Genomic DNA, 26,554 nt, shown 5'->3' on the forward strand with positions numbered 1-26,554 from the left:
ACCAATCGGCAACAGCTGGAATGACGGTTCCTCTCGGCTGCCAGAGGCACAACTTGAACTTCTTTATGTATTTGGAAATGTTCACGTTGAAAGACGCACACTGTCGTCGAGCCGGCACTCAACACGATCCCACAACTGCACAGGGTCAACTGAATCAGGCGAAGGAGAACCATTGCAGACTTGCAAACCCAGCAGCGCGGTGCAGAGTCGACCGTCACTAGCGGACATGGGACGAGCAATGCACTACACCAAGCCCAAGGTGTTCAGAGGACTTTGCAGTTTACCAGACTGCCTGTTTGTGACGACTGGTAAAATAGGTGGGGAAAAAAAAACAATAACTAAAAAAGCAAAACAATAACAAGGTAAAGAAAAAAAAAACACACAAGAAAATGATGAAAACAAAAATACTGAAAATTAGAATTTAATCTCTTTTATGCAAGGCAAATTTTTTTAAGAGTAAACACATAGCAGCATGTTGTTAAAATTTAAAAATGTTTAATTTCAACTATAAACATAAATAAGAAGCCACACATAACATTGCACAAATATTTTTGTACTTTAATAGTGACATGATACATTCTGGGCAAAACTAAACTCAATGAGCAGTAAATATTAATGTTATAAAGATAAAGAGAGAACAGACAAACACAGAAACAACAAATGTAAATTGAATAATTCAATATAAAACAACTGTTATTTTTTATTATTTAATCATATTAAAAAAAAAATAGTACTGATGAATATTATTGCTTGCTTTGTTTCACTTAGCCTAACTAACAGAACACAACCATAATTTTTCTACAGAAAGAAACATTAAAATTTAAAATAAATAAATAGCACAAATAAATATACGTAATGGTAGTAACAAAAAGTGAGTTCCAAAATGCCGCAGGTAAACTCTCAAGAGACACAGAAGTTGGAGGTAGATAAATATTGCACCATCAGGCGGAGCAGGCTTTTTAAGTTTTGTTAAAATGCGAAGATAGATGGATGATTTGATGAAGACAGTGCAAAGTAACACAGAATGTCAATAAGTAAAACCCAACAGGCTACATGGTTTGCGCTACATCGACAAACTGGAAGCATCTTGCTCACAACGGAACCGAAGCGCAGTGTGAAGATGGCCCGTGCGCTGTTCCAAGAAGACCCGTGTGTTCGTAAACACGGCCCACGCAATCTCGCGGGTTTGAACGGCAAATGAGATTCTAAGATAATCTCCATGAACCCAACAGTGGCTCTAAGCACTCCACCGGCAGGGCAACTTGAAGGCTAGGGAAATGCACTCGCTAGTGTGGATCAGTTATGTTATGCATGAAAGTGCATGAAAGAATGAAACAATAATGCAGTTAAAGCACTGCAGACAAGCTTAGGCAGGATACCCAATTTGCTACTTTAATTAATTTCCTAGTTTTCCTGATTCCATTAAAAATGTTCCCCTTCCTGACACATTTCCATAAGCATTAATATTTTAATATCATTACTATAACATACGTCAAGAAATATAATACGAAACATGATAACTGGCTATAAAAGGTTTCCCTGCTCAATGCAAAGCCGCACTGTTATCATTGACAATGTGTAACGAGCTCACCATTTAAGTGATAAAAATTTAAAACAATACATTATTAATTGTGATCAGGAGAGATACTATTCTTTTTTTTTATTCTGCTTCATATTAACTCACAGTGTTTTTGTATCCCTTACGTCTAGATAATGTTAGTAACAATCAGATAAGGATTATCAACGCCACATTAAATTTATGATTAAAAATCATACCCACTTTAAGTCATTACGGAAAATGGTCAGAAATATGACTGATAGTGATGCTGATGTTCCCTATTCGAAGTGGATCCTGTTAGGTGCACTCAAAAGCAAGTTTTCCTCAAACGTAGAAATATGCAGTTCATCGTGCCACTTTTTTCATTTTACAGGAAATAATAAAAAAAATATTTCTTATCAACAGAGATGTTGCAGTTGACAATATGTTTGTCAAAATTTGAGACATCATGAAATAAAATAATTAGTTAACTGCAAACTGCAAAATTTAAAAAATGGCTTTGCAATTTAAATTTACTAACTTTGATACTTGCATAGTGGTCACACAATATTTCATAATATGTATCCGGTACACACACAACTAATGATTTAAAATTTTACTTTGAAGGTATATTCTCTTTTTAATTCTTAAGTTGATATTAAAAAGTGCAACCGTGGGTTGGACTGAAATGTCGGTCTTGTAAGTGAGAATAGTGCGAGGGGAGGGGAAGGTAATGCTACGGTATCGTTATGTCCCAACGCCGACCACCGGTGTGTGTTCTTGTCTAGCGGACCTCAGGCTTAGCCCCTGTTGGCAGTCGCAGACCGCGCTGGAGCACGCCCCAAGTCTCTTTCACGGCACATCTTTGCGAGAAACACCATCGCGAAGGAAGCCACCCCACAAGAATCGAGAAAAGCGCTTCTCGGTAGATTGCAACCGTCCAAAGCTCACGTGGCCCACGGAAACTGCAGGCAGGTCCCCTCGACACGGGGCGCTCTAGCGCGCCTCTGCCCAACGCACTTCACACACAACTACGAGCACGCGCATGTGGCTCTTGAGAGTTCAGCCCGTCTACAAGTCAGCTGCTCCAGAACAAGCCGTTAGTAATACTACGCACACCACAACTTCCATGTACACATGTGTTTTTATATCTTCTGCCGGTAAGATAGCTAGCAACGACGCAGTCAGAGGTGATAGTTGAAGACATCAGGCTTTGTTAGTTTACCCACATCTTCAAATGCCTGTTAAAAACAAAACAACGCCATGATTATTAACAGAGAACATTTGGCCGGTTGACCGAGCAACACAACAGTTTGCCGTCAGCTCACACTTCTCGCAAAGAGAGCCAACACTCGTCACCAATGCCAAAAGCTTAGTTCTCACCAACACACTAAATAAACAATTTTATTTAAATATGACATAATTTTGTTACACAGCTTTGTTAAAAAAATTTTTTAACTCTAGTAAGTAAACTAATTTTTTTCATTATACTGTTCCTCAAATTTCACTATACACATTCAGTATCTGTACGTGACAGTTTTCATTTTCGCACACAAGGGCCAAGCTAATGTCTGCTAACGTTCACAGACAAATGCAGACCAAACAAACATTTATCTTGCACCTGCATTGAACTTCACTGCTGCCACAACAAAAATGTTTTATTTTTTAACTTTTTAAGCAAATTTTTTTTAGATTTAAAATTATGTACAAGGAACATTTCTGCATGGCTTTGAAGCAATGACGCATATGAATTATAGCACGAATGGAATTAGTGCTTTCATTTTCTTCCACCTGAATCTTTTAATTTCAGTGAACCTATTTCTGCTCACTCACGATGGCAAAGGTGTTCTGTCTGTCTCCAATTACTATTCCATTTTATACCTGGCACAATAGCACTCGTGTGAAATTAAATACAATGCGCTTAATTAATTGTATGATGAATCAAACCTGATAGCTTACACTTTCCTTAACCAATATTTACTTAATTCTCTGCCTATTTACTTAGGCCCAAATAAAATGGTACAGTGATTAGTATGATGTAAAAATACTGTCGATGCCCTTAATTTAAGAATATCAGCCATGTTTGTATTAAACGGTACTGAAAGTCACCAGAAGCTAGAAGCTTTCAGGGCAAGTTAAATCTCGTGCCTAGAACTCTGCGCTAGTGGAAAGTCTAGTGTTTAAATGATTCAAAAGTGTTGTTGGCATAATGCATTATGCATTGGACACACTTTTAAATAAATCAAATTATCTGATTTCATATAAAAATTCTTGATTTCAGTATAACAAATCTTATCACACTGAAAAACTATGAAGACATCACTTGTTTTTAAATTAATAATTAAAATAATTTAGGCTATTATACAATAAGTGTAACTAGCCCTCTATCATTTGATAATAATAACTACTCATAATCTATTAGTAATTAAAATTAGTTTAGGCCTATGTATGGAGAAATAACTTCATAGCTGGAAATTATGCATGACAACATACAAACTAAACTGGGTCCTCAACTTTAGTAAGGAATAATAATGAGTGCCTGTACTTATGTACGTAAGTTTGATGTTCTACTTACTTAAGGTGATGAAAAACTAACTTTATTTTTGTATGGAAATAATTAATAGACATATAATAAAAGCAATGTGTAGCCAGTTAGTTCCCTGACCTTAGAAATTATATTGGCTTCTACTGAAAAAAAAATCTAAATTTTTAAATTATTTAATATTAAAGTTTTATAATGTAATTGCATTGTGTCAACTTTAATGAATGCATTTTCAGTTATTTAATTTAGGTTTCCATTTACAGATGTTTTGTAACTTAAGTTTTAAAAAGACCGGGTGGGAGCTTCGCGGGAGTCGTGTGTCCTAGGATGTGTTGCGCTGAACCGCAGGTGAAAGTGACACAGAGACAACAGTCAAGTGTTGCGCGCATGAAGGACTCCGTGGGTGTGTGAATGGTCTCGACCGGTGAATTGCGATGATGACGGGACTAGTGTTCCGACTGCGCCTGGAGTAAGGGCCCGTCTATTATTGCAATGCCCTAACCTGTGTCCAACGGACAATGATCACTGATTGGCCCACATGACCCTCTGACGTCATGTGTGGTGTGAGCGATGGTCCATATCTCCCTGCTCAGAACACATTGGTCAACTTGATCTGTGTCCTTTGGTAGCATAGAAGAATGAACACTTGCGATATTTGTTGTTTACGGTTTCGGTTTCAAAAGGTAAACAGAAAATAACCCAACATTTATGAACATTTACTTTAACTTTACAGAATAAAAATTATGTTAAAGTAATTAGGTTTTGGTGTAGAGCAAAAACTCAAAAGAAAAAAACAAACGAAATTTTCGAAATTCTTTGTGGTTACAACTTATTCTAAAAAAAATAATTATCATACACGTGTAAAAGAAGCGGACTTTTATTGCAAGCCAACCGTGCAGCGAAGTAGATTAATAAGCATGCTTAAAAAAATATTGCAGCCTAAAAAACTCCTGCTTATGAGACATTTTAAGATAAAATGGTCTTTATTTTCTTAAGAATGTATATATTTTTGAAGTACTCGAGTTTATTTCTTTAGATGATTATAAAATCAATATATGTTACTTTATTAGTATTCTGACACTGGAAATTTGTATAGGTCTTAATGGTATATAACTAAAAATGGATGAGAGCACTGTATCTTGCAGAACTTAATGAAGTTCAATTGACCTTGATATTCAAAATAACCTTATTAAGATTGGTCATGTTTGCTTCGGTTCTCAGTTTGTAATATTTTTGGGCATTCTCTTGCTTGATCTTGGTAGTAATAAAAATTCGTGATTGAAGTTTGACCAAGATATTATCAATTTAATACGAACCCCAATTCAAACCAAATCCTGTATTGAGTCTGGTTCACAGTTTGTTTTCGGTCCTTAAAAATTGGTTCTCAATTCAACATTAACTTCCACACAATTTCAAGTCACACCAAAGATAAACTATGTCCTAATACATGGTGAGTTTGTGTGTTCAATATGAATTATCAGTGCCCCACTTTATCATAATTCAATCACAAACAAATCCCAGCCGCTAGGTAGCACATGGCTTCACGTCTCACTAGATGTTGGAGCAGCACTGTACAGACATCCTGAGGCACAGAGATATAAGTGATACGTACTAACAACTAGTTTTGCTGAGTCAATATTTAATTAAGGCACGCCTATTAAAAAATTGCTTTAGGTAAAAATTTTTGCATACAAGAAATCAGGTAAATTAAGAAAAAGTAAATAATAAAAAATAATGCGGCAATAGCAACACACCAATGCACTTTCAAGTTATGTATGTATTATAATGGAAGTCTATTAAAAAATGAAAGGATATAAAAACATGATTTGACGGTTGAGTCAAAAATGATGCAGGGCTCAAAAATGGTATGGGTCATGAAAAAAATAAACAAAAAAACGTTGTTAGACCCTAGATCTTCTTAGACTAGTTCTAAAAGCATACTGAGCCTATGTTATTTTTCCATAGGTCTTATATCAGTTAAAATTATCAACCCCCAACCAACCCTGTCTTCTAGTGGAAATGGGACAAAAAAAGTGGTTGGAATTTCGGCACGAATTACTCTTCTGTTTACAATGGAGACACTTCTCGTTGCCGTTATCTTTCCATCTGGGCGGGCTAGACAAGGTGAGGGAAGGGAAGGACAGACTGCACCCAGCATCCAGCAATTTGCAAAGATTTACGTACCTTTGCTTTGGTGTCACACAATGTGCATCTACTCACAGACTTAAAGGGAAGTTAGAAATACCGGTGCGTGTTTCGCTTGGTATGCACATACATGTTACCTTCAGTCCCCTTCACAGCATGGCGTATCGGAGGTCTAAAGCATTTTCACTGGGAAAAGTGTCAAGCTTTCTGTGGTTCCAGACTATATTTACAGTTCTCGGTGTTGATTAAACTGCCGAGAAACGACAAAACCAAATACAGGGAGAGATACGTCACTACGTAGTTCTTAGTTCTGTTCGATCAAATGACTGTACAAACTCACTGAATTAAATTTCTAAATAAATTAAAATTGTATTTAGCAAATTAAGATCTACTTTACATCATTAATCATATCTAAAAATAACCAAGCACAAAACTATATGTTCATTCCAAAAAAAAACAGTATGGCAATGTGTGATGAGATTAACAGAGAATGTTATAACGGGTTGAAAAACAAATAATGCAGTATGTTGTTACAAACAAAATGTTGTGAAATGTTAACAAAACCAAATTAGGTAATTGAAAAAAATTCTTCTGAAGTGTCGTATGGAAGAGGAACATGGACCATTGGTTGTAATCAAAATGTTATGCGGATCAGCTTGGGAGAGTTGCAGTTCGTGGCGTGTCCGAGGGTCGAGGGACAGACGGAACAGGCAGGAGGTGAAATACGGAGAATTGATGCAAGACTAGAGCAGGATAGGCAGGACAGTGGAATGGTTCAACCGTGTCTGGAGACCTCAGACTTGAATGCAACAGCTGTACTGCAGGCAACACTTGGCCAGGAAGCGGCGGGGACAGGCACGTACCTCGGTGAAGGGAATACAATCGGCCTGCAACACTTCCTCGAAGTTGCCGTACTCGGTGAACCTGACGACGCACGTCCGCTCCGACACGCCCGTCACCTCTGCGTTGTAGTACTGCGCAGACAACACAGCGCCGCCTGCAGGGCAGTCCTCTGCTCCGACACCACCCCACCAACTACCTCGTACGCACAGTTCTCGTCTCTATTCCCTTCGAAGCTTTCTTCACTCATTTTTTTTCGAACTACCCATAACGCCTGAGTGAACTGAGTATCACAAAATCAAAGAATCATTCAAATGAAGCAAGTGTGTATGAAGTATTTTTAACGAGTAATGTTACAATAATTACAATAAAACACTCTTTAAATGAAAAATCAGGTTTATAACAAATTGAGAGAACAAGTTCACGTATATATAAAGAAAAGCAATTACGAAAAATTAACGTCTCCGCTTGCCGTTCAATTGCAACGGACAATTTTTTAAAAATTAATAAACTAAACTTATATTTTAAATAAATATATATTATATCGATCTGGTATATGCTACATTTTGTAACTAGCAAAAAGTGACATATTGAAATTTAGAGACGAAAAAATATATATATTTTTTAATTTAAAGTTAAGTGACCTTTGTGGAAAAAAGTGACCTACTTTGAGGCATGATGTAACTGATAAAATTTATTTTGCAAGTTAACTTAATAATAATTATATTATACTTGATATTTCATTCTAGGTTACTGCTACAAGACAATTTAATAAGAAATTCCTTGTGCTTTATGCTAATGAACACAGCACCATAAGCTGATAGAACAGGAAATCCTCAAGTAATGCTTATCTAAGCCTTGCACAATAAGTTGGTGGAGCAATTCGTGCATATCACATTAAGTGGTGAGTATTCAGCACTACGCCGACATGTGACCACGCTGAAAGAAAAGTGAATAGCAGTCAGGATGAGCATACACCCAAACAGTTCAACTCTGATTCAAATTACAACAGAAACACAAAATAAATGTAACAATTTTAATAATTTTTAATTGCTGTAATTGAGGCAATGAGACACATAATACAGTAAATGGATCATAGAAAGTAGTGGTGCACCAATATGACTTTACCGATTACCGATTATGAGAGCAATAATCGGCAGATACAGATTTAGTTACCGATTATAATGAAGAAATTTTTTTAGGTGTAATAATGCACACAAAATTTTTTATTCCCATGTGAATTTAATAACAAGATTAGGTAAAATTGAGAATACAGTTATAATAACAGTATAAAAATATATAAAATACACAATTAAGTCATTGCAAAGTGTAAATTAAATTAACTTCTATTTATATTTGTTATTGTAAACAACTTGAACTACAGTCTAATAATTGTAATTTACAATGGGTAAGTTTTTGTTGCGGAAAACTAGCATTATTATCGACTATCACATAAGGTTGCATCAAGAAATTACCGTTTAACAATGTAAACATGCTGCTTTATTTTTTCACTTGAGTTTATAGAAAAAATGTTTCCACACTTAACTTTTTTTCTCCCTACTCGCCATCTCACTATAATTTATAAAAATGACTAAAAACCAATTCTAGCACATGTGATTTTATTTATGTTGACTGAATATATAAAATTATAAATACTTTTTCACTTTTCACGTCACATACAAATAACAAACGGATAATGTTACCAAAGACGCCCATAACGAGTTTGTAAAACGCAGTGATAAAAACAAGAAGGTATCGGGACTACGATTTTGAACCGCTACTACGACCCGAAAAGATTGATTGTCATAGAATCCACTGCAACTTTTTGTGGTATTTTGATTGTGTGCCACATATATTTTACGTCTCTGGCTATCGGTAGGGATGGTTATTTTTAGTTTTCGCGAAATAGATGCGAAAATATGCTAAATTATATTTTTTCCGCTATAAAATGCGAAATCTAGACTATTCCGAGATAAATGCGAAATCAAGGTAAAAAACGTAGATTCGTCTTCACTCTACACAATTTATTTACCGATTGTATTTTGTTTCAGTTCAGTATCAAAAGAAACCATCATTTTATGGCGTATTCAGCACAAGTATCTTATTGTCACGTCATTCACAACACTATTGTTCGTAAATATTGAATGAAAAATGGTCAAGTGTGCCTCGCGATTGTAAACAAAGCAAAGAACAACTAGCTGGAAGAGTGTCCGTCATCTTGCAGAGTACAAGTTTTTAGGCCACCATAATGCGACATCTCTGCTTCGCCGCGCCCATTTTCTGGCTGTGTTTCACGTGAAAGCCGCGTTCTTGTGTATTCTGTGGAAGGTGGTGTATTTACAAATACGTGCATACTCGTGAATGTATTGTATACTGTTATTTCTCGTGGTAAAAATGGGACATAACGTAATTTCCATTCGCGATCGCATATATGAATACAAAAATGAACAGTTCTACGAAAGTGATACGAATATTTTAATGTGCAATTTATGTAATCGCCGTCTGGAGTGGAAAAAAAAAAGATGTACTTGAAAAGCACATTAAATCTGAGGGACGCCAGGCTGCAAAAAAAAAAGAAAAAAAAAAGATTCACCGAGAAATCGGATGAAGAAAAAAAGTCGGTAAAACGGCAAGCAACGGTTTCTGGCATGATCGAAAACCAAAAGAAGGCGAAAATTGAAAAAAAAAAAACAAGTTTCAATAACATTATTTGTGCACTCTACATCAACTATGGCCATGAACACGGCTAAAAAATATTTATTGTAATTTTAAGTATGTATTCAATTTATTGCACTCATAAGTGCTAAAAAGTTGTTTGGAAACCTGCCAAGATAGGCTATCTATGTAGTTGTGTTAGATCTTTATTTCTGTGATGGTTAATAATTAATATGTGTATTATTTAATGCTTTTTAAAAATTTACTTTTCTTCAGTAATGTAAAATGAGAGAAATGGCTAAATCTTGTTTTTAAAAATGCTACAAAATGCTAAATTTCAAATTCAAAATGCTAAATGTTTTATTTTAAATGCTATAAATCACCATCTCTAGCTATAGGTAATGTACAAGGCCACTAAAAAAAAGACAGAACAAAAGACAAAATGTAAATAAACGTGTAGGAAAAATTTATTTTTTATTGTTCGAGGCAATGAGATTTATTAAACTTAACAAAATATCTGTAATTATGATATGACGGAGTTAGATGAATTTTGTAATATATACAAATATTACCGTATTTCGTCCTAAAATGTGTAACAAAATATTACACGGTAAAAACCTACTTTACGCCGGGACGTAAATAATCGGCAAAGTAATCGTTAAGATAATCGTTGATTACGATTAATCGGTAAGTACCCATAATCGCCGATTACGATTCATCGGTATCCATATCGGTGCACCACTAATAGAAAGTAATTTCTGTGTTAATGCAATTATTTGTAGCACTTAATCACAAAAATTTAAATAAAATTTTGTATCAACAATTTAAGGAAGACAAAGGAGTAAATATTTTATCATCAAGCAGTTGCTACTAGATATTACAGAGGACCATATTGTGCCGTGTATTAGGGATTTAGGCACGTTTTATTTAAAATTTTGTAATATTAAATATTTTTGGAAATATTTTTTTTTTTTTCTCTCATCTTATTTCCTTACGGCCAGGCCCTCAGCCTCTGTTCTCAGAGGCGAGCTGATTCTCTTTCCCAGCCTCATGCTAGGCTAGCATTCTGGCTAATATTTCTCCCGTCTCCAGGCACGTCGGGGCCGGTAACTTTATTTCTTCGCGGGTCTACTTTTGCCTACAGCAGCTTGTGAAGCAATGCTGAGCCCTGCTAACTCTGTCACGAATCGGTTTAGGGTTCACTAGCAGCAAGACACGACAGGAGGATCCCGTGGGCCTTGTGTCCCACAGACCATGCATTTTTTGAAGCCCTCCTCCTGCTCACCCACCACTTTCTTCTCAGAAGTGTGGCTAGGGGCGACGACCGCACGGGTACGTTAACCGAAGTCAAGGCCATCTCAGGCTTGACAGCCGCAGTTACGATTCTGGACTTTAGCGACACCTAGCGACGGCTGTGGTAACTAATGCCACTTGTGAGGCGTCGGCAGCGCCGACACTACCGCGCTCGCGCGGAGGTAACGACAACCTTTCCCCTCCTTATGTCTCAGGCCGCTAGGTGGCACCACTGGTTACTCCATTACCCCCTAGCTTGACACTCTCGTCGGTCACTAGTCGATTTATTAGTACTTCTTCTCGCCACCCAAAGATAGCGCCTCAGTCGCGCAGTCACTCCAGTAAGATCTAATTTTTTTATGCCGGACACCTTCGGGTGGACTCGGTAATTTTCGGCTCAGAGCCTACCCCCCTCCCATTCTCTAGGGATCCCGCGCTTATGATATTCTGGTGATATCCCGCGCTGAACTTACTTCGGTGCGCGCCTCCTGACTGACTGGTACCGTTTGTAACTGCGATCTTCGGCGAATCATCGACATCGTATATTATGTAGTCTTCTCAGACTAGAGGGATGGAGTCCCTAGCTAAAATTATTAACCAGTCAGTAGTTTAGTTGAAAGTAGAGAAACTTAGTATTTTTTTATTTTTTTTTTTTAAATTAATCATGATGACTTCCGTGGCTACCGCGAAACGTGGTTCGAGTCTTCGGAGACGAGACTCCCTCTCCTGAGCGCCAGGACCAACACCCTGTTTTGGTAAGTCTTGACGTCATCCCCCCCCTTTTAATTTCCCTCTATTGGCCTTTTGCGCCATTTAAGTATACTGTCTGGAAACAGGTCTAATTCTTTGGAATTTGGACATCTGTTTCAGACAGGGTTCCAAGTTTGGGGCAACCAAAATCCTCTGCCAGAACCTCTGGAGTCGGTTCCTGCGCAGAATCCAACATCATTAGGCCTACTACCTCGATCACCGTCTACCTACAGCCCCGGGTGATACCTGCATAATTCTATAGTTTTATTCACGAACTCAGAAATAGTGTAACCCAGTTAAGACAGCGGACAGTAAAAAGCAGTTCGAGGAGAAGAAATTTATATTATGTTTTGGAAGGACTATATGTACAACCTTTAAAGTTACCAATGTTAATTTCATTCTTGTTTTTAAATATTTTAATTTTTGTTATACATTCAGGGCCGGCCCTATCGTAAATAACGTTAAGGAATATCATATAATAAGTGTAATTGTGAGTTATGTAAATAAGATCACTTATCAATGAAAAACAGACTTTACTAAGGAAAATTTAATCTATAAAAAAGAAAGAACAATGATTAATAAAATAAGGAAGTCTATAGATGTAACAGTTGTTTTTATTTATTTAATATATAATAACGATCCTTTTACTCCCAAGTATTTGTAGGGAGTCCCTAAATTTTCTTTGTTTACTCCTAGTGTCGCCTCTGTTGACTTTTATAGTTATTAATTGAGGGCCCCAGTAATCAAAGTTTCCAAATCTTTTAACCTTATTATTTAATTATTCTTTAAGACACTTGGGGTATTACAATATTAACGGTATACGGTTTTTAGAGCTTATTTATTCTCAACACAAGAGTTTCAGGTGTTATTGTTTTTAATTTTTTTATTATACTTATTGATTTTTTTCATAGCGATAGCATATTATAAAACAAATTACACCCTTAAATGATTTATAATACTTATTTCACAAAAAAAAAAATCATTTTGACTGATATAGATGTACTCTTACGATATAATAATTTGTAATAAGCATGTCTAACTACTCGGACCAAAAAAAAAAAATGGGTGCGAGTACTTACGTACACACGTGAAAAGTTATACTTCTTTGGCATCATTAAAAAATAGTTTTTAATTGCATGCAAATAATTAATTACAATAAAATAATAAAAGGGCTGGAAAAAGATAGTCAACACAGTCAATGGTTCAGTTTAAATTTGAAAAATTAAATTAATAAAATTTAGAGAATAATAAATGTATATGACAATTTGTATTAATATTATAAAATCTTAATTATAAATATTTATTATTTCTTAATTAAATATTCACCTATCAATTTATCACAAATTTTTATTAAATGTTATATTAAATAATATTTTAATTTATATCAATAAATAACACATACGGATAGTTAACCTCAATTATATTGGAGCACTTGAAAAAGTATAAAGGCACAAGTTTTTTTACTACGTAATATTTACGAACAGTAAATAATATTAATCAAACTATTCAATTTAATTACTACTGATTATAATTTATTAGCACATATATAATTTGCACTTGTATGGAACTAAAACAGGTGTTGTGAATGTAGAAACTAGAAACATGTGGATAAATATTATAAATATGAAAACAGTGATCAGAGGCGACGAGCGTGCCAAAATGCGCGACTAATAGAGGTTCTATTTCTATTTTGTTGGTAGCTTTTTTTCATGACTTAATGAGCAGTTTAGCGGGCAGCTGCAACCTGTTAACTTTTTGTTACATTGATGCGCGCACATCATAAAATTTCACTCTCCATTTTTTTATAAGCTGCCTAAAGAAGTATAACTTTAAAAAAAAGTGCCAATGCAGGATATGAAATGAATCTATTTAGTAGATAAATTTTGTTACAAATATCCTGCCAATAAATGATAATAGAAGTGACTATCTTAAAATATTACAATTTTGTGATCAGAGTAACCAAAAAAGGTGATCAGTTTGGTGAAAATAAAAAATAGTTTTCCCTGCATAGTTAAAGAATGGGCGAACGCGTGTACATTAATTATGTTATCAAATTTATAAATAAATTACCGCCACACAAATACGTATGTACATTATAGCAGCAAATTCAATATTTTTACGTCTCATTTTTATCGTTCACATTTCGGACATTTTGATCGGATAAGGTTCGTAAGACTACCACTAGATAGAACTCTGTGGACAAAATGTTTCCATAGAAAGTGAGAAAATTTCGTTCCAGCTTTAGCAACTGCGATACTAAATGATACGTAGTAATCTTTGATGCACCACACTCGTTATTTTTCGTTTATTTACTTTTGACGGTAAAAAGAATTAGAGCTGGGCCGATCACCTATTTTGCCGATCATGCCGATGCCGATCATCTGCTGCCGATCTTGCCGATCTTCTGAGCCGATTAGAGCCTTTCAAGTACCTCTGATTACACGTTGCTTTTGACGGATCACTATAAACGGTGAAATATTCCCAGAAAAAACTACTTTTCATTGACATGATTACTTATAAATCACCACACACACGTACACACAATTAACTGCGTTAAAATGTAATAAGGTCAAACCAAATCTTCAACCTAATCACAACTACGTCATTCTGTGATCCGTGTGTGCCGGTAGACGTCAGCGATGATAATTTTATTCCCCCCAGTGCCGCCAACAAACTTTCAATAATTCCCGATTGTAAGTTAATTTGTGAATACGAAATACAGTAGAACCTCGTTAATTCGTAATGGTCGGGACCAAGATAATCACGGATTACCGAATTTCACGGACTAGCGATTATAAGCCCGGAAGGTATTGTCAAGCTTCTTAGACACCAGCGTGCAGCTGGGTTAAGGCCAAGGTCATGTGATGTAACATCTCCCGAGGCTTACTGCGCCTTGGCAGCATATGGATAAAAATAGTAAACTCCCCATTATTCATGTTAATTGGGACCCGCCGATGCCCGGATAATTGAAATTCTGTAAAAAAAATAATACTACTAATAATAAACCTGGATAATCCGTTCACGGTAAGGGTCGTCTTCGAATTAGTGTCTCGGCTTAAAAAAATACGGCACTGCCTAGCCATTAGTTCACGGTCATTTACAACAGCCGAAGAGAGAAAGATAAGATCGTGCTGACCTTGCACACATAAATATTGGGTAGCCCCCCACCCCCCTCACTACATTCTACCAGCCGAATGCCAGCCAGACACGTCACTCGCCAGGCGCCTGCCGTGCGTTGGCGGGCGGAAAGTAACTCAGCAGCACGTGAAACAACATTCAAACAAACGGGAGACGGGAAGCAGAAGTCAGGACATCCCCTCAAGTTTAAAGAGTGACAAATGTGACAGCTGAAAGGGGGGCGACACAAAGGGTCGGTACAAACAGCGTAGCAGAGTTTGACGGCCCACGCGATGGCTTGCAGTGTTTGTCGGCCACCGGCCCGCGTGACGTAAATTTTAAGCTCTGACATTTTAGATTCTCTTTTTTTTCTGCACTTTTAAATCGTCCCGGATTATCCGATTCCCGAATTAGCGTGTCACGGATTAACAAGGTTCTACTGTACCACTAAATGGGGAACAAAACTCTTCATCAACCAGGTTTTTGTACAAAAGAAAAATAAGCTCTATTTCCCGCTAAACAGGGTAAGAATATTAATTTCTCTAAACAAAACTTTCAATAGGCCATATTTAGCGAGAAAAAACTAATTAGATGAATTCCCGAAGAGGTAGACTAACCACAAGACTACTAGCGCTATTTATCTGTACGATTTCCGTCGCGCGACGCGCGTAACTCTAATCTCTGGCGTCACATAACCAACCTAAACAGTCGCCATTCGCCATTGCGGTAATATTAACCGTAAATGGTAAACAAATACATAGTTTTCGGTTCGTAAATGATAAATAACTTTGCAAATAGTACCTATAATGGAAAATTATTTTACCGAAAGTACCGTAAATATACGTGGAAATTGATACTTAGGTATGTTATGTAACTGTTCAATGTTTATAAAACATACGCTATTTGTTTACTTTATTGGTATATTTTTTTCGTGTGCGGTTAGTATTAAATTATTAAATCCTATTATTTTTCGATGAATAATTGAATTTTCTTCCCGAAAAGTACCGTAAACAAACATGGAAATTTGTTAGATATAGGTAATTATTCAATGTTATAAGTTTGCAGTAGGAGACCAATGATCGGCTCAAATAATTGGCTGTTTTGCCGATCATTATGATCGGCAAAATTAACAAAATCGGCCGATTATTACGATCGGGGATCGGCATCGGCCCAGCTCTAAAAAGAATTACGTGTTATTAAGCTGCAAATGTGCTTCAATAAGAAATACGTATATAAAAAAAGGTGAAAAACGCGCTAAAAAACGTAAAGCATTATCTGTGCAAGATAAACGGGACATTATTGAAAAGGGAGACTCCAACCCCACTGTCCCGCACGTGTTAATAGCAAAGGAACTGGGAATTGCAACATCCACATTAAGTACAATATTACAGAAGCTGAACAATCTTCTTTCTCAAGCTGCGATAATGTCACAGAGTATTAAATACCCGAAAAAAGGATAATATGCCGATTTCCAAGAACCATTAGGTAATAGAAAGTGTAGTTCATTAAAAAAAATATCTGCATTTGCTCATAAAACTGTTGCTTTGAGTATTTTAATTCGTTCTTTTCTTGGCTTAGGCCTATGTGTAGTTAAGATTTTGCTTTTGAGAATGTATTGCCAATATAAAAGTTTTCCCAGATATAAAGTTTCCCCTCTATAGTGAACATATAAACTACTCCATTCAGATTCGTTATAACAGGGTTATAATGTATTTCGGTTTAATCGGAATTCACTAAATTTATAATCTTGTCCATACATATTGCCTTTACCCACACATATATACATGACTTTTTGATCGAACTTTTATTTTTGGCTGAAAAAAATAGAGTTTAGATATCCCACTGATAATAAATGATGCTGTGTGTTATTTGTAATTAAATTTACTGCTAAATCTGTGATATCTGTGCGAATAGTCAGCTCAGTCAAATATCTATCCGCAAAGGCAGCTGTGTCCGCTGACAACGTAGCAAAAAGATGCACACAAACCCATCAACATAATTGCTGGCAGCTTGCAGTCAAACCGCACCTGTCTTGAAGCATGTTGATTACAGTCAAACCTCTATCTATCGAACTCGCATGTATCGATTGTCCGTGTTTATCGTATACTTTCTAAGGTCCCTGCAAAATTGCCATACAACTAAGGTTAAAAAAGTCCGCTTGTACCGATGTTCGAATTATCGTTTTGTCCGCATTGATCGTACAAAATATGTGGTCCCGTCACTATAAATTATAATAGATGATCGTTTAACCATAAAGATTTTGCAGAAATAACCATTTCTTAGAAAGAAACAGTCATAAAAACAGTAACGATAGTATACAGTAGTAAAAATCAACTTAAATCTGCAGCCAAGTAATGGAGCACGTAAATATGAAGAAAAGACAAATGAACGACTTACGAAGAAATTGGATGATGTACCATAACTACAGTACAAACCCAATTGTTATCCTAAGATAATTACCATAAAAAGAACGAAAGATTCTTTGTCGATACCATAATTACTACAGAAGCACGATAGCTACCACATTTGCACTACAGTTACTGTAACAACCGAGGTGTATATTTACTGTGACGGTAATGTATTTATTTATGACATATTAAAAATAAAGAACATTATTGAAAAATAGGAAGTTAAATTTTTATATGTACGTTTGGCACATGTTGCGAAGAAATAATGCGATCTGAAAAAATGCAGTACTACTACGAAAAGCGAAAAAGGTAATCGTGGATTTTTAGGTTATGGCAGTCTCTCGTTTTTCAGTAATATCGGCCGTAAATTAACAAGTGTATCGGAAGTCTGCAGAAATGCCGATTCAACTAAATATTGGCAAAATCGGCTTCTTCACTACAGCTCTACATTTGATGACATGAGTAAACATATTTCAGACTTCAGGATATTGAAAAAGACTTTAATTTCCATGTAGATTTATTGTGCGTATGTTTTTTTTGCAAGTGTAAATTGAATTAAGTAAAATACTTCCATTTTTATTTATTTTTCAACTGATTTAACTTTAATGACAAGTAACTGATATATTTCTGACACTAATTTTGAGGTTGAAATATTTTTTAAAAATTCTTAGAGTGAAGTCCACATCTATTGAATGTCCGCATCTACTGAATTTTTTTGTTGGTCCACTGAAAAACGATAGATAGAGGTTTGACTGTATATTTATAAGTAGAGACACGGAAATTTCGCGAATCGCGATATCGCGAAATAACACCGCAATTTACCTTAATTCGCGACAAAACACCGAAATCGCACAGCATCGAGAAATAAAACTGATAATAATGAATTAGACCACCCATGCAAGACATCGCGAAAAACAAGTAAACACGACGTTGACGGCACATCGCCATTTTTCTAAGTTTCAACATGGCCGCTTTGTAGTAATGAAAGTAAATAATGATTTACAGTATTCCCGTCACGTAATCATTACAATTTGAAACGAAAGCAGTAATTGCAATCATAAACTAATTAAAAAGAGAAAAATGTACCTGAGCATCAACACAAAGTTAATAAAAAATACCGGCGATGTTTTCAACACAATATAGCTGCCATGATTTTCAACCCGCTGTATTTACACATTAATCTTATAGAGAAATATAAAATTTTAATTCTTCCTTTCATGTTGAACAGTTAACAACCTCATGCTTTCAACTACGTTTGACTGGCTTGGCAACCTACTCGTTAGAGCTGTAGGTGTAGCAAACCGTATGTATTCGGTACTGACTGAGTAACGGGTGCGCCATCTAGTATCGAGTAACGAAACGTTACACACGGCTGGATTTCGTTACTCGCATTTTTCGTATGTTTTACGCATGCGCGCGCATATTCGATGAATTTACGTTACAAAGAACGATGTTTGTTTATTAAGTATAATATGGAAATTTGTCGTCCAAGTTTTTTACTGTTTATAAGAAAGTATTTTTTACAAATTAGAAATATGTATGTTTTTGTTATTTATTATCGCGTATTTTCACGTTTTTTGTTGTTTTTATCTTAAAAGAGATAATATAATAAAACCGCTCTAATGAGATTTAATTGTTTCTTGGTTAACAAAAACTGTTAATTATCAAATATTGTTAATTGTTTATATTCTATTTATTATTATTTACGTGACGTCATACTGTACGCGTACGCAATACGACTCGATTCGTTGCTGCAACATAACATTGCATGTTATGCGGTATCAGAAGTAACGAGTAACGTAGCGACACGATAGTAACGAGTACTAATTGTTATAGTAACGAATACATACGGGTACACTTTTTTTCGTTACTTTTACACCTCTACTACTCGTAAACATGAACACATGGCACTACGCCGATTGATAAGCAAAATCAGTGACCTTTAACTGCCGTAACTACACTTCTCAGCAAATGCAATACGACCGCAGAGCAAGTGAATACGGCGTCAACGGGACAAAGAACAGCAGCAAGAAATATTAAAAGAATACTAAGTTGAGACATGCCGTGCCGAGGCAGCGCGCTAGGCGACACCGGGCCGTGCCGAGGCAGCGCGCTAGGCGGCACCGGGCCGTGCCGAGCTGTTTCAAGCCTACAATTTTTATTTGCCAATAGTGTTGACTTTAGAGTGCAGTATACGAGTATACGCCGTGCCACTATTATTTAGCCAAGCAAAACTTGTAGGTCATAAAACCATTCTCAAAAGTTAAAGTAAACATGAAAAACCAAAACAGCGAAATAAAACCGAAATTTGATTTTTTCAAAACGAAATTTAAGGAAAAATAAAACCATTTTTACGGGACTCTATTTATAAGCCTGCTATAACCTAACTATGTAACAAAACTGAACGGATCAAATTTTTATGATTTTTCATTTATTCCTCATAAAGATGGATAAAAACACAGCTAATAAGATTAAAATACCAGACTTATTTCAAATTCTCGAGCCAAAATGTAGATTCAAAGAGTGTGCACCACCGAAATTGCAAGAAATTTGGTATAACAACAAGAGATGTACCAATACACAGATTTTTGCCAATACGTATGGCGTGCATTTCTGATATGCCAATATTTGGCCCATATAGATGAAATATACCATTTTATAAAATAAAGCATACAGGTATGTGTGAATTTAGTACGTATTACAACAGATGATTTGCTAACGTACCAATACAAACCTACTCATTTACTTATTGCTCATCTATCCAGTGGAGGCACTCACCATGTTGTCCTCCCAGTACTTGGCCATGCACTTGTCGCCCTTCTGCCAGTGCCAGGTCTTGGTGTCGGGCAGGAACTGGCTGGCGGGGGGAGGCTCCGGCACTATGTAGTCCGCCGCGTGGGACCGGTACAGGCCGGCGCCCGAGAAGTGGGCCGGCGGAGACAGCACGGGCGGGGGCTCCTTGAACGAGTAGTCCATGCCGTACACGCCGCGGGGGAAGTGGTCTGGGAAGCCCCCGTACCTGGACACGGGGGAGTCTTGGCGGGCGTAGCGAGGGCCGGGCGGAGGTAGGTGGTTGTCGAAGTCCCCGCCGAAGCCCAGGTGCTGCCTGGCGGGGGGCTTGCCGGGGGGTGGCGGGGGCACACCGCGACTGGGCCAGGTGCCCATGTTGTACATGTTCTCGTAGCAGTTGGCCCACGGCTGCCCGAACGCCGTGTCGCTCTGCTGCTGCCGCTGCTGGTTCTGGAAGCGCGGGGGCCGCTGGATGGGCGTGGCCACCACCGCACGCGCCTTGTCGTCGCGGTGGGCGGGGTGGCACGCCCCCGGACTGTCGCCCCACGACGGAGCCACGCCCCCGGACCCCCGCCCGCCCCTCGCGCCCTTGCCCTCCCGCGACCCGCGCGCTCCCCGCTCCGCTCGGCCGCCCTTGCCCGCACTCGCGCACCGGGGAGACTGCTCCGCGCCCGGGTGCTTCTTGTCGCTGCTCCCGTGGCTGTTCACGGCACCACCGTGCGGCTCGTGGTCCTTGTCTGCAACAGCCAGCCACGCTCTCGCCTCCTGCACGCAGCTCCCCAGGACAGTGCCACCTGTTCACAAGTCTGTGGTATGGAAGAGAGGGTTAAGTCAAAAACATCAAATTTTAAGGGAGGTAGAAGAAAGTCTAATATTATTTTCACGATCAAATATTAAGTCAATATATATTATTAATTATTTATATCTTATACACGCAACACAAAACTACAAACCATATAAAGTGTCAAAAGGCATATCCTTCAAATAATCCTTGACTTTCTTCCACCTCTCTTAAAATTTGATGTTTTTGACTTAACCCTCTCTTCCATACCACAGAAGTAGCCTTGGATCGACTCCACTCAAACATCTAGTACACCCGACCCTCAAAGTAACCCAGTTTGATTAGCACGGTTTTGAAGTAACACCACCAATACATTCAACATGCAGTCATAGATTTGAAGTAGTGCTGTTTTATTTTACATGAATTTTTTTATTTGCATGCGTTCAAAATGGCAATGAAACTTGTGTGGCATCAAATACAATGCAAAAAAATTTATAATGTGAAAAATCAACAAACTAACATTTTGCTCTTTCTTTAGATAGCTATTCACTTTCTTCGGACAACGCACGTGTGTACAGCGTTCTGCCGGTGTTTATTTTACGCCATCCCTCGATGTCAGGAGCAGCTCTGGAGGGTAAAGCTAGAACCTTTCCGGGTTAGTTTACCTCGTGTCAGTAAGATACAATAGTTCCTTAGTTCGTCACATATTTGGGTCACAATTGTTACGTCAGTTTTGTTTGTAATATGGTAACTAAAAGTGAGATTAATGCTCAATTAGATAATATTTTTAGCGTGTAATTCTTTTATAAAAACATATTTTTAAATAAAAGCTTTTTTGAATGTTTTTTATGTGATGTATTTTAGGCATGGCTGGAGTTTTGATGGTATATTCGTAAGGTTGTATACATTAAATTATTCTTTAATGTACATTATTGACGAAGGAATAAATAAAAGATATGAGGTACATTATCAAATAGACGAGTTTTAAGAGTTTTCCCTAAATTTACACTTTTTCCCTTGTTCCCCCTGAAAAGTGTAAAAAGAGGGTTTTCTGAACTTTCAAAATTGTCAGAAAACAAGCCTAAAAATAGCTGTGTTTCAGCACAGAATAAGCTGTAAATATTGTTTATAAAGTGCAACTTATTCATTCCTAGAGTCCGGAAAAATTCGCAGTTTCAATGACCTCTAGGATAGACTCCATGATACTCTATGTACTGTGACAAATTGCACCTGCTCATTGGATACCGACTCGTGACACGCGTCAACTGGGATGCTTGTGACTTGATACGTCTTTTGTTTAAAGGTTTTTCATTGGCTTAGAGTCCTTCCGATAAACGGTGGTACAATCGCTGACTCAGCATAAAAGCGTACGAGTTTGGAGTCTAGCCTATCGCGAAATGAACCCGTGAATTTTTCATTCCTTATCCTCTAGTTACCAAGGTGACGGGACCCACCGTTCTGCACCGGCAGCTTGTTCTGCAGGAAGTCAAACAGCGACACGTTGCCGGACGGCTTGGGGGCAGCTCCGCCTGCCTCGTCGTCCTTGTCGCCGCGCTTGCGCCGGTCCCTGGGTTCCTCGCCCTTGGCCTTGGCGTCCGCTCGCTTCCCCTCGTCCCTGCGCTGCAAGCACCGCGCAGAGCGTCGTGCAGCCTCCCACCACCGTGCCGGTACGCGCACTGGACCCTGGCGCCCAGGGCTGAGCACTGGCGAGCAAGGTCGTCTTCACGCCAGCGCATCTTTAGATAGTCCCATTTAAATTATATTACTGTACTGAATGTCACAGCTAGTCACATTCAAAAGTTCCTATATTAGGCATTTAATAGAGCTGGGCAGGTTCCCAGTTCTTTATATATATGTATATTGACGTGCGACGTGAAAATACAAAATTAAAAAAATATATATATTTTCTTTAATATTTGTTTCATGTAAAAATTTTATGCTTCTTACCATGAATTGAAGCCATAAATCATATCACAGTGTTTCATTTGTACACACTACACATTATTTAATTATTTATGCGGAAAGATGAAAACTACTACACCGTAAAACCTTAGCTAAATGAATAAGCTCATATTTAACAAAGACAGTACATATTTTCAAGAAATTGATAAAAACTAGACCCGTTTGAATATTCAAATTTTCGAAAACGAATAATAAACTAATTATTGTATTTGATTCGAACTTGAATACCAACACTTTGAAATAACGTAATACTCGTTCGCTTACGAATGATAGAAATCAGCATTTTTATGACACCACAAAATCTTAGCTCTAGCAATGGCTATACAAGTTTTAATCTCAATATTGACAGTTAAACAAGATTATATGCAACTTCACTGTGTTTTGAAATCAAATAAATATTCATTCTTCCAAAGTTATTTAAACTGAATTATGTACCAGTAATAAATTATTAGTTTTGATATTTGAAGATGTGAATGTTCAAATCGATCTGTCTATAAAACAACAATTGGGCTGGAGAAGCTCCCCGGGGTACCTGAAGGGAGCGGAGGGCGCGGTCCACGTTGTTCTTGCTCTGGCGGAGCGCGTACTCTGCCTGCTCCGAGGAGTATCCCAGCTCCACGATCTGCTGCAGGTTGTGGTCCAGCAGCTGCGACAATCCACACTCCCTGGCGTCACGACTCCCGACAGCAGTGTCCAGTGCATCCCAGAGCCACCGTCCCATGCAGTCCAATTTTGAAATCATTCATTCGTTCATGAACTGTTTCGTAGGGAAAAAAAATTCAGACTACTCAAGATAACTATAGATGTTATTTTAGGGTCTCGTTTTATTTTGTTTAATAGGGTTTTACGTAACGACTGGACCTCCCAAGGCTACAGGCATCACCACCACTTGGCTTCACACAGTCTACGAGTTATGCCTGTTGTTCGCACAGAACCATCTAGTACAGCTGTCGCATGAACATACTTAATATCACTTACTTAAAATGACATTCTCTAGGATGTAGTACCAAAATTAAACATTTTTATTTAGGAACGAAAAAAAAATTAGTACTGAAAACAATTAAAACACTAACACACAAGCAAATACTTAAATATGACAAAATTCATTTCTAAAATCAACACAATTTGTATAACTATCATTGTCAATAGAGCACACACTAGTCTTGTCAACAGTTCATAAATTTTATGTCTCAGGATAATTAAAATATTTATATTTCCAAACAAAATAATAGTTTGTGACATTTTCAACTAGCTAGTAATGATAGATAACGATAGATTTGTTTAGGAGTATTGAGAAGTTTTGGCTGATTTAAATCACAATAGTTTAAACCACAATTAAAGCCAAGTGGGTTTTATTAAATAAAATTTTTTAAATACACAATACATTTTTGAACAGAATAGCTTAACATATTTAATGAAAGGTATAATTCTACTATAATAACATAAGTTTGCCTATTAATGTTTCTTGTGATTTATAGGAACAAAAAATTATATACTAATCAAAATCTTCTCATTTAAATTATCTGAAGTTGTAAATTATTAGCAGCTAAATAATCCTATAAACATTATAAAAATTAGTGAATTGTAGTCAAAGTGTAAGAAAAAAAAGAGGAAATAAATAAATTCATTACTTAAAAATCAACAAATCCCTAGCTGTACTGTAATTCCCCATTCTATGGGGAATGAATCCTATTTCTGTGGCTAAGTCCCGGTCAGATGTGCAGATTCGCTGAACTTCTATGCTTTGAAGTTTTAACTTTTTGGTTCAAAAGAGAGTGACAGAAAGCAGGATGTTGTATGGCTTTCATTTGTATATGCTAGAACCAGTATGTAATAATAAAAAAAGATCTGGTTTAAACAGAAAATTTTTTTTGTTTCAAAAAACTATTTCCAACTCTGGTTCTGAGGGGCTGGGGATAGACACTCGCCCTGCATGACGGACCTCCAAGCCGGACGCTCACCTGCTTGTTGCCGCCCTTGAAGACGCGGCGCGAGCCTCCCCTCGCCGCCTCCGCGATGGCGTCCTTCCGCTGCGCCTCGAACTCAGCGTTCTCCTTGCTGTCCTTGCCCCCTTCCAGCGACTGTGACATACCCCCAGGCCTGCACGTGCCGCCAGCCTCCACCACCGACAACTCTCTCTCCCTAACTCTCACTCTCTCTAAATCTCACTCGTTCTAACTCTCAACTCTCTTTTTAAATCTCTCTCACTCTCTACCCCCCCCCTCCCCACCCCCTTGCACCCAACACCTCGTGCCTCATGCGTGGTGCGGCGCTGAGACGAGTCAGAACGGTGATTCTCTACAGTGTGTTCATTCTGACCGAAAGCTTGAACACTTGTAATTAGAGGTGCGCGATACACATTTTTTGTAGTTTTTAAGACAAAATTGGGATGAGACAAGGCTATTGCAGAACCCCGGCTTTCATAAGTATTTTTGAGAGGGACCCCAAGCATTTTCCCCAACTTCAGTCCAAATGTAATCAATCCTTTCATACTCGCTAATGACTTCCGAGGGATCCTCAATCTACTTCTGAGACTTATCCATTGCACGGTTCATGGAATCTCCATCCTTCGCTGGTAAAAATGACGGAAAACAAATTAATGAAATTGTTCAGATTTAAAAACTTTACCTCTTCGATGTTACCTATTTGGGCTATTTTTGCATTAATAACCACCTCCCTCTTCACGGCAAATTTATGTATGACATAGTCACAATGCAAACAAATATACTTCCTCACTGTTGTAAAAAATATTTTCTGCTTCTTATTTGACCCTACATCAACAACTCTCAGTCTGACACAATCACACAGTGTCAGACTTCTGATTGGCAGGGACAAAATAATATGGTAATTCTGATAAAAACCCCACAAAGCATGTCAATAAGTACTATTGCCAGTACTGAGAGCAGCAGTGCATGGCTGCTTTCTGGGAATCTTGTAGGAGGAAGGGAAACTGATGGGTGTTGTGAATGCAATGTGACTTCTTTGTAGAAACTTGTGCACTGTTTCCAATATTACAACAATCACCAAGCTGGTCTCTAAAGATAACCATCTTGTGCAAAACTTTCAGTATTTTGTAAGTTTCTTTGTTGTGAAGTTTCAGGAATTCACGGAGCCTGTCCCTTTTTGAGCTTTTTATCTATAAAAAAAAAAATGTCAACAAGAACTCATGAATATTAACTGGTAGCCTTTTCAGTAGTAATGATTAAGGACCCCAGAAAATGGTAAATAAAACTGGCTCTTTCGGTGTAAAAAAATGACAAAAGCGGTGCAAAAAACCGGTGTAAAAATTAGCAAGCGGTGCAAAAAATCGGTGTAAAAATAAGCAATCAGTAGAGACCGCAAAAAATTGTGAAAAAATTATGCCATTGTCGGTGTAAAAAAAACCTCATAGCCTTACTGCTTCCTTATTTGCCTGGCCAATTTTTGGGACATAAGTTTCTCTAAGAGTGTTGGCTGATGATGGCAAATCCCCTGCACCTAAAATGTATACATAACTTACAATATACTTATACAGTAGAACCTCGATGATACGTTCCCGTTTCATACATTTTCCCGTGTCATACGCCGATTAATTTTGGTCCCGCCGAAAGTTCTATATTTACAATGGTTTACTTTCCCGGAACATACACTTATAAAATCTTTAATTTCCCGTTTCATACGTTTTTACGAAGCGGAAAAGTCCTAAAATTCACAAATTTTGTTGTTATATTCCTCCTGATAAACTACGTTTTAAT

The 26,554-nt window shown here is 37.5% G+C and overlaps 1 protein-coding gene across 1 annotated transcript in view; it reads right to left on the bottom strand.

Moving 5' to 3' along the window:
• Window positions 1–410: 410 nt before the first annotated feature.
• Window positions 411–26,554, bottom strand: part of LOC134528477 (tudor domain-containing protein 3) — a 78,668-nt gene continuing 52,524 nt past the window's right edge. Inside the window, exons 8-13 of the mRNA XM_063362125.1 lie at window positions 24,782–24,901; window positions 23,353–23,466; window positions 22,313–22,478; window positions 20,066–20,814; window positions 7,088–7,198; window positions 411–2,778 (exon numbers count right to left, since the gene is read on the bottom strand). Coding sequence (XP_063218195.1) covers window positions 2,722–2,778; window positions 7,088–7,198; window positions 20,066–20,814; window positions 22,313–22,478; window positions 23,353–23,466; window positions 24,782–24,901 — 1,317 coding nt within the window. The 3' untranslated portion in view covers window positions 411–2,721. The remainder of the gene's footprint in view (window positions 2,779–7,087; window positions 7,199–20,065; window positions 20,815–22,312; window positions 22,479–23,352; window positions 23,467–24,781; window positions 24,902–26,554) is intronic.

This window comes from Bacillus rossius, chromosome 1 (assembly GCF_032445375.1).
Source record: "Bacillus rossius redtenbacheri isolate Brsri chromosome 1, Brsri_v3, whole genome shotgun sequence".
NCBI lineage: Eukaryota > Metazoa > Arthropoda > Insecta > Phasmatodea > Bacillidae > Bacillus > Bacillus rossius.